At 37.7% G+C, this 10,335-nt stretch overlaps 1 protein-coding gene across 1 annotated transcript; it reads right to left on the bottom strand.

Annotated features, from left to right (window-relative positions):
- Window positions 1–1,068: 1,068 nt before the first annotated feature.
- Window positions 1,069–3,169, bottom strand: LOC147523355 (uncharacterized). Its single transcript, XM_086570741.1, has 3 exons — window positions 2,785–3,169; window positions 1,579–2,583; window positions 1,069–1,481 (listed from the first exon to the last, which is right to left on the bottom strand). The coding sequence occupies exons 1-3, from the start codon at window positions 3,167–3,169 to the stop codon at window positions 1,069–1,071; spliced, it is 1,803 nt and encodes a 600-aa protein (XP_086426867.1).
- Window positions 3,170–10,335: the final 7,166 nt, after the last annotated feature.

Here is a 10,335-nt window from a genome sequence, read left to right as displayed (position 1 = left end):
TACTTATACTCTGCCAAAGTTGTATGCCAAGATGCAATACTGTGTTTCATTCATTCTTATGTTGTGAGGGTTCGTTCTTGTACTAACCGAAGGAACCGTGAGGTGTGAGCCACCACAGCGTTTCAGATGCAGGGATGAGTGGATGACATGCCAAAGCCTGGACTTTAAACCATTACAGTGAATAATCTTATTCTAATGTATGGTTTCTTTTTAAGTCTTCAAGCATGTGACACTATTTCAACTTTTGGGAGTTGAAGACATATTGGACATGATGACGATGATATATCTGTAAACAGTTAGGACTTAGGAATGATTCAAATGACACAAATCAAAATTTTGCAGTGTTTTAGTTTTTATTTTCACCGTTTGTTTTTACTCATCCCAAATAATTAGTTGGGGAAACTGTTCGCCTTTTAAAGGAGTACACTAATTACGTAGTTCACAGTCTTCACACTTCACACATTAGAGAATTGTAGATTCAAAAAGGTCGTTGGACATATATTAATCGGAACTAACAAGCATCTATGTTTGCGAATTGTGTTACTGCAGAAAGCATTTGTCGTTTGTGATACTCCATATCGATAACATCTGAGTGGAGTGTGCAGCCCTGGACAAGCCCCACGCCCGGTTGGAGGTTTGGAGCTCCCGAAGTCGGTTAAATTGAAGTTTTTCAAGTTAATCCTTACATGCTCAGGGTTATGTAGCATTTACCATCAGCAATCAACTTTCAGAGCTTCAAGCTCTTGTTTTTTTGTTTATTTTCAATCTGCTTATGACCCATCACTCCATCAGTGTTCATGAGTTCATCACTGAATGCTGTGAAGAAATCATTTATGGATGTAGAACTGTCGGCAAACCTTTGGTCATGTTTTTTGATGTCATCAAAAAAAATAACTTTGTTCAAGTGTTCAACTGACAAAATGACAAAATGACAAACTTTGTTCAACTGACAAAAACTCTAATGTCATGCAGCTACAGGCTCAATAAAATCCAAACAAAAACTCAAATGTCTTGCGGACTAGCTAAATCCTAAATCCCAAAACAGTGTGAAAATTCTATGAAGTCCTATCACATAGAAGACCCAAAGAGCTCTTCAAAAATAATATCATCACGAGTAGGGGGAGTAGCATTACTTGTAGCATCATTAGCATTTCCAGTAGCTTCATTAGGAATTGCAAGATCAACATCCCCATTTCCACGTTCTTCATATTCCGGAAGTTCTCCAAGATATTCAAGATCGATGGCTTTTGTATCTCGTTTCTCCATGTTTTCACAGTTAGCCTTCATCTTCGAATTCATACGAATATAAACCAAATCTTCTAGCATTTCTGGTGACAAGCTGTTTCTCTTCTTTGTTTGAGCCGCTTCAAAAGCACTCCAGTTCCTTTCACATGCTGATGCGCTACATGGTTGGCTTAAGATTCGGACGGCAATCTTTTGAACGATAGGAATTGAACCACCATTTTGTAACCACCACACTCCTACATTTATGTAAATTAATACATCTTCCACAATAAATAAGAAATATAAATCTCATAATGATAAAAAAAAAATATACTTGAAATTATTTATACTTACGAGGATGAATAGTTTCCATTTGATAATTAGCAATGGGAGTAAAGATATCCGAACTCTTAGTATTGTACTCGGTTATTTGTGTACTGAAAGCTCGACGATCTGCATCATTACTTATCATATTTGTTGCTGCAAATACTAAGCCCTTCTTCACTAATGGATGACCATATTTTATCCTTTCAATAACCATAAACTTCGGATTTAGAAATGCAGCAAGCGCGTGTACTTCATGAAGTATGTTTCTGTCCCTCCTTGGATCAAATAAGTCCCATAACTGTTCGTACCTTATTGGATCATTATCACACCGGTGCTTTATCTCCTCTCTTGCTCTTTCCATAGCCTCAAACAGATACCCAGCAGTCGATCCTTCACCATCTACCAAACGAAGTACTCTAATAAGAGGTTCCAATACTGATATCACTTCTTTCCCATAATCCCAAAAAACAATACCTTGAATAATATCTGTAACTTGTCTTCCTCTTACATCATTACATTGTTTCAAAGCTCTCCAATCAGGTGATGCAACCATCGCACGCAACCCATCTTCAACATCTATAATAGATTGAAGCATCAGAAAATGGTAAGCAAATCTGGTCGTACAAGGCTTTTTTAACTCTTTGCTTGTCTTACTCCTTAGTAATGCTGTGACTGCTGGAAACCTATAAAGAAAATCCACTATCACCTTAGCTTCCTGAAAAATACCTCGTATCCAACCGATGTCATCGTTAATATCCTTGAGCAGCAATTGGACTCCATGAGTAGCACAACGGGTTTTGTAGATGTGAGGATATACTTCCATTACCATTTGCCCAGCACTCTCATAGTTAGAAGCATTATCAGTAATAATTTGTACCACATTTTCAGCACCAATCTCCTCTATGGCATTACAAAGTAGATTTTTGAGATACACTGCAGTCTTTCTTTCACTTGATTCTTCAATGCAGTACAAGAAAACAGCACCTTTTGGAGAATACACAATCATATTTATAAAACAACGACCCTTAAGATCTGTCCAACCGTCAGACATAAGAGTACAATCGGATCCAATTTGAGACCATGAATTTTTAACTTGCGAGACATATTCAACAACTTCAGCCTTTGCATTTTGCACCAATTTAGTCGCGGATGAGAGAGTCGAAAGTATGATGGTACTTTAAATCCACTTCCATAGTTCGAAAAGTCGCGATGCAAAATCTATAAAGGACTGACTTTGAATAACATTGAATGCAATATTATTATCAAAGAAAAAATGCCCAAGTGCATGATCCACGTGTTCCTTGTCCTTCTTATCACACATGGATGGTACCGTAGTTTGACGCAAAGCAGAGAAATCATGGTGTGTACCTTCATGTTGAACTCCCCCAGTTTTCAACTTCTTATTTGGATGTTCCTTCTCCTTAACAAGTAAAACAGCTTCAGCTTGGACATCCTCCGGAACAAGCGTACATCCAACAACATCCATTCCTGGTAAACAAGATAAATGTGCTTTCAATCTTGAAATTCCTCCACTCTTTTTACATTTGCAGAATTTGCAAGTGAAGTGACCCTTTAAATCCTCTCCATATTGCCAAAAAGGATCTTTTCCTCTAACCATTTTGAGCACTTTCAAAGTTTCAAGTTTGAAGAAGGAAAAAATGGTAGAATATGGGCAATATGGCAATATGCTATGGCTTCAGTGCTTCACGCCTTCACCACTTCAAGAAGACAAGAACTAAACACATTTTGTTCTCATTCTAAACTCTGAAGTCTACTTACTCTACTCGTATTCTATTTTACTGTTCGTCTGTTCTTAGAATCTTAGTTGGTTTGGTTGAGATTTTTATGGGAGACTTTCCATTTCCGATTTCTAAGTTTCCACTTTCCAGTTCTTTCCAGTTTCCACTTTCCATTTTTCCAACTAAAGCAGTAAAGCCCGGCCCGTTTTTTTCAATTTCAAAAATCCGGACATTATAATTCGGCAATTATAAGCCCGGCCCAACCAATTCGCGAATTAAACCGTATCATTCAAAAATTCACCGACTTATTCGTTTTATTCGCCAAACCTTATAATTCGCGAATAATACGGCGAATTACTAGCTATGGCCAGGCTTACTATTATAGAGATTAGAATCAATGTCAACAAAAAATGTGAAGGCAACACAGAGAAGGTTAGCATCCTCCTATATGGATAGTCCTCTTTATAATTTATATATGAGTAGAGTTCCCATGCCCCAACCCAGACCCACATCCCAGATGAATGACATACCTAAAATCATGTTACACAATTTAATCGACCCAAAATTAGTAGCTAAGAATGTTTCCAATGTTTATAACGCATCCATAATCACATTTATCGTACTTCCAGTTATACAGTGTACATCTAATGGTTAGGTGTTCACACTTCACACTATTAGTTAGTTACATTGTTTCTTAACCTGCAAAAAACAAGCGATCACAGTTTGATCTTGAAACTCTTGTCCTTTGGTATTGGCTTTCCAAACATCCCGATCCAATATGCTTTAACATGTGCAAGAAAAACAACAAAACTTGTTGAAGTCATAAATTGAATTCAATAAGAGATTTAACATGTTAATAATATATTAAATTTGAAAGTCGGAAAAAAAAAAAAAAAAAAAAATAGGAAGCACAAAGAAGTATGTACCGGGTGGGTATCGATGACATCTTGATAGTCGAGATTTAACGAGAACCTATAATTAAGATGTAGAATTATTACCATCGGACCCCAAATGAAAAATACACGCATATCGAAACGAAGGTAGAAGTGATAGAGATGACCTCTCAATTGTTGAAGCTTTTGCTCTTGTTTTGAATGTAAACCAAATGATTATGTAACTATGAATTCCATATATCCATTCCCTTTAAAGAAATTTGAGTTTTTTAATAAAGAAGTGCGATAAAAGGAGTAAAACTTGTCAGATAGTACATTTTGACTTTGAAGAAGAACTCCAATCCATCATTGCAATGACATTTGATATAGGCTGCTATAAAACAAACATCAATGGAGTGGAACCAGCTAACAGATGCTTCTAAGTGAGGCGGCTTCTATAGCTACAAACGAAAAAAATCTAAAAGCTACACAACATCGTAATCTTTACTATAGACTTACCTTTCTACACTCGTTTTGTCAAGAAAACGAAGATTGCTGGGATCGATTTTGAAATAGGTGACAAAGTACGTAGGAGCCCTGCTAAAAGAAAACACCTAAGTATCGAATAAGGAATTATATAGCTAGAAGCTAAAAGACTTAAAGTAGAATGCATGCATGCTTGTGGTCATCCCTTTTAAGTAAAAAATGTTGGAAAGGTTATGTTGGCACAACAATTAATGATGTCCCCTGGTGTTTAGTGTTGCGATGTCCCCGATCCCTCATGTCAAAAGATAAGACAACATGTTTGGTGTAGGCTCATGGAAATCTGGACCCACCTAATCAATCACTTAAGTTTGGATCTTGAATGTAATTCCACCGGTTGGGTACCACGGGATCTCCACCCCATCTTGCAAGATTAACAAAAATTAGATAAGAGCTCACAATTGAAAAATAGAGAGCTCACTATGCAATACAAAAAGTCGATTTTAGTCAGGTAAAACACGCTGTCTGCTTAGTTTACGCCACATTTTAGTATATATATGCGCATTTATAATATTTTCACATGCTACCATATCTAAATAACATTATGAGTAATTTAAATTTGCCTGTAACTGTAGATATAACTTCCACGCTAATATCGATTTACAAATTAGCGTGCATATATAATTATATCGATGTATATTTGCCCTGCATTATGGAAATATTTATCGATGATACAACCTTGCCTATTCGTGATAGCTATCACGTGTATGAGTAGAGTATCTTCACATTCTACTGCATCTAGTATAGTATGAGTAGATCGTATTTGTATGTTTGTATTTTCACCCTTGCATAAATCAGAAAAAAAAAAAAAAAAAAAAAAAAAAAAAAAAAAAACCACGCGTGCATAAATTTTAATTCCATAACTCTTAATCATATTCCAACGGTGTCTAGGAAACTTGACAGATTGAGGTTACTTAATTAGAACCGTGTTTTGCACCTAAAAGCCTCCCTCATATCTCTTTGTGACCGGTCGTTGGTTTATGTACACGATTCCCTAGTTTCACTGCTACGTTAGCAAACTTAGGCTCACGTTGTTCAACTCTAATGATTGAACATAATTATAAAATTCAAGTAATAATGTTCCTTCGCCAATTAGATCTAAGTTTATGCTTGCATGAGATTAAGGTCCTGGTTCTACTAAAGAATTTGAACATACTTATCGTAGGGAGAAAATACGATAAAGCAGCCAAAGTAAAGTTCTCACCTCCACAAAGTTCTTCATCTATTAATCAACAAGATTCCTTGTCACATTTTCCGGCGTCATTCATTATAGCTGATTTAAAATCTAGCGGTGAGAAGCCCCTTCGGACTTCTATACCCTACAGAAAGACCTTCTTCCCGCATCAAACTTGAGGACATTGTCGGTGATTTTCGAATTCGCCAAACGCTTTTAGTTTGTTACCTATGTATCATGGTTTGGATCATGAAAACCGCACAATCATCTTAAGTGAGGCTACAACAAGTAGCCCAACATTTCACCATCGGCCCGTCTCTAAGGAACAACTCTTGCTTCTTGCTAATTCCATTCACTTTAGCCGGATAAAGCGTCAATTTGGCTAGCGGGACAACGTTTACAATCCATAGACACATGGAATAAACTTGTTCAAGCTTTCATGCTTCAATTTTACACTTTAAGAAAAACTAACCGAAATCTTCGTAAAATTCAATTCTTTTGGTCAAAATCCTCATGAATCCTTTTACTGGAAGCATGGAGTCGCTTTTATTGATCTTCTTTTAGAATGTCCTCATCACCAACTAGACAAAGTTTGTCCTTGTTCGTTTCATTCTTTAATGGACTTTCCTGATCATCAAAAAGAAACTCTTGATATAATGAGCTGGTTTCGCTTTCATGGACAAAGGAGAGCTCTTGAAGCATATACTTTTTCTTGACAAACAAGCAAAAAAAAGGTACACATTGCCACTGATTCTTCTAGGTCATCTAAGGATAATGTTACAAAAGCTAAAATCTATTTTGAGGTAAAACCCAATCCCCGAAGAAAAAAATCGGATAGAAACCTTCACTAAAAAAGTAGATGCTCTTGTAGTTCAAGTAAACGATCAACTTCCACAACAAAGGCCATGAGCGTTAACACTTCCCCATGTGTTCTATGTCTTAGTCCGCACCATCTTGATGCTTATTGTCCCTTGTTACATGCTACCCCTACCCAAATACGAGGAGGAGGCATGTGCATTCAATATTCCTAATGCACCATGGAGACAACATCCTAATTTCGGCCAAGCAGGAATAACCAACAAATGGCTCCTCGGGTTTTCGCAAATCCACCTGCTCGACCAATCAACAATTTTATTCCATACCGCCAAGGAAATAATCAGCAATACCAACAAAGTCAAAATCAATTTCAAAGTAATTCAAATGCTAACTATCAAAACAACCGCAAAATTTTGTTCCAAATTTTAATCCAAATTCTCGCTATAATCAACAACTTCTCAAAGAATAATCGTGAACTAGTAACCATTTGCACAACCTATGCCTCTCGCTACTGATGGGACAAGTGAGATGTTCTTCTTACATGAACCAACAATCACAAATCCTAACGCCTATCCAACAATCAATTCAACAATTAGCACAAGACAAGAGCGAGAAAGGCGTGTTTCACGCCAAGCGGTTCAACCCTAAGCCAAACCAAACGCGCCTTTGAACTCACTAATATGGGTACAAGTACTCCAACCCAAGGTGAGGGATGCAATCACTACTCTTCGATCCGGGAAAACCGTTGATAATCAAATCCATTATGCGGATGATAAAACAAACGATATCGGAGGTTCAAGGAAACCGCTTTGGGATAATGACCCTCAAATGGACACCCAAGTTCAACAACGCCACAATCTAAACAATTGGGGAACGAACAGGTGGACCCTTATGCCAAATTCAGCCCTAAGGCACCATTTCCCTGCCCGTTTGGCAAAGAATAAACCGGATGAAAACTTTGATGAAATTAGGGAAACCTTTAAAAATTTGACAATAAACTTACCTTTTCTCGATGCCCTAAAGCAATTACCAAAACATGCAAAATTTTTGAAAGACATGTGCACCACAAAAGAAGAACAAATGTGCCTCAACGGGGCTTTCCTTACTGAACAATTTCCTTCCATCACCGAATACAATGGTATAGTAAAATACAAGGACCCGGTAGACCAACGGTTCCATGCACATTAGGGTGATAAGTATATGGCCACGGCATTACTAGACCTAGGAGCTAGGTGTGAACTTACTTCCTTATTACTTATTCAAACAACTAGGTCTACTATGAGCTTAAACCTACCACGATGACTTTACAATTAGCCAATCGATCCATTAAGCATCCAGAAAAGGCATTGTGGAAAATGTCCTTTGTAAAGTCCAAGATTTTTTTATCCCGTAGATTTTGTCATTTTGGATCTGAAGTTGCCGCGTGACTCCATTCCTATCATATTAGGGCGTCCATTCCTCGCAACTACTAATGCGCTCATAAATTTGTAGGGATGGGTCCATGACCATGTCCTTCGGAAATCTTTTCGTCGAGGTTAATGTGTTCAAGTTGATGAAACAAATTCGAGGAGAATGATATTGATGGTGGGATTAACATGATTGACACCCTCGTGCACAAGAATATTTCACAAACTCTTTTTCCCGAAGATGAAGTACACCAATTCCATTCTTTTGGCGGTTCAATTTGATGTTAATGATTATTCAAAGGAGGTACATGAGTTTTAGAATCAATACCACCAATTGACTCTACTACCATCCTATCAAATGACTTGGGCAAAATACTAACATAAATCTGTTTTCTCCGTAGAAGGCGACTTTCCTAAAGAATCTTTAATACCCACTCCTCCCACTTTACGACTTAAAGCCTATTCCTTCGACTTAAAATACATACAATTAGATCCAGATGGTAGTCACCCAATTATCATATCATCACAATTGACCGCTGATCGGGAATCACGTTTAATTAAGGTCATTCAAGAACACCGCTCGCTATTGGATGGTCTCGATGACATTAAAGGCGTGACCCTCGTGTGCACTCATCGCGATACATCTTGAAGACAATGCCAAGACATCACGTGAACCCATAACGTCGTCTAAATCCAACCATGAAGGGTGTGGTATGCGGGAAGAAATTTTAAGGTTACTTGATGCAGTATTATTATTTACCCCATCTCAGATAGTGTTTGGGTAAGTCCGGTCCATGTTGTTCCCAAGAAGTCTGGAATTATAGTTGTGCGAAATGATAAAGATGAATGCATATCCGTTTCGATTCCGGTTGAAGTGGCGAATATGTATTGACTATCGAAAAACTTAATGCGCCACTGTAAGGATCATTTTCCACTTCCATTCATTGATCGATGCTTGAGCGGTTAGCGGGTCATGCATTTTACCTTTTTCTTGATGGCTTTTCGGGATATTTTCAAATCGCCATAGATCCCGGCCGACCAAGAAAAACAACGTTCACCGCCTTTTGGTACTTTTGCATATAAACGAATGCCATTTGGCCTTTGCAATGCACCGGTACATTCCAACGTTGTATGCTTCATCTTCTTTGATGATATGGTTGAACGTTTTATGAAAGTCTTCATGGACGATTTCTCATTATATGGTAATTCTTTTGATAATTGTTTATCAAATCTTGAAAAGGTTTTAGCACGTTGTGAAGAGAAAAATCTCGTTCTTAATTGGGAAAAATGCCATTTTATGGTTAGAAAAGGAATAGTACTAGGTCACATTGTTTGAAGGGCCGGAATCAAGTCGATAAAGCAAAGATTGAAAAAATTGCTTCCTTGCCTATACCAACTTCAGTTCGGAAATACGGCATTTTAGGACACGCAGGGGTTCTATAGGAGATTTATTCAAGATTTTTCAAAGGTTGCCCGACCTTTAACAAATCTCTTACTTAAAGATGCCGATTTGACTTCACTTTCGATTGCAAACAAGCTTTTGAGACCTTTAAAGCACCGACTATAGCTCGATAATTCAACCACCGATTGGTCTAAACCTTTTGAATTAATGTGTGACACGAGTGACTACGCTATTGGAGCTATCTTAGGGCAACGCCGAGAGAACAAGCCAATTGTCATTTACTATGCTAGTAAAACTCTTAATGACGCTCAACGTAACTATACCACCACTGAAAAAGAATTTCTAGCAGTTGTATATGCCCTGGATAAGTTTCATCCTTACCTAGTTGGTTCTTCTACAATAGTCTACCGACCATGTGGCCACTGCGTTATCTATTAGCAAAGAAAGATGCCAAATGTAGGTTGATCCGATGGATCCTCCTTTGCAAGAGTTTACTCTAGAAATTAGAGATAAAAAGGTTATGGAGAACGTGGTAGCAGACCATTTATCACGACTCGTTAATGATGTCAATAATGAGTCCGAACCAATCTGCGATTCATTTCCAGATGAACATTTGTATTCCATTTTTTTATCTCCTTGGTATGCTGATATAGTAAACTACCTAGTTACCGAGGAGGTCCCTTCATCTTGGACTCGAACGGACCGAAAGAAGTTCTTATCCACTGTGAAATTTTATTTTTGGGATGATCCCTACCATTTTAAGTATTGTTCCGACCAACTGATACGCCGTTGCATTCCCGACTGGGAACATAATGACGTGTTATTCTTTTGC

This window comes from Coptis chinensis, chromosome 1 (genome assembly GCF_015680905.1).
Source record: "Coptis chinensis isolate HL-2020 chromosome 1, ASM1568090v1, whole genome shotgun sequence".
Lineage (NCBI taxonomy): Eukaryota > Viridiplantae > Streptophyta > Magnoliopsida > Ranunculales > Ranunculaceae > Coptis > Coptis chinensis.
The sequence above is the reverse complement of the archived record's forward strand: the minus strand, read 5'-3'. Positions and strand labels throughout refer to the sequence as shown.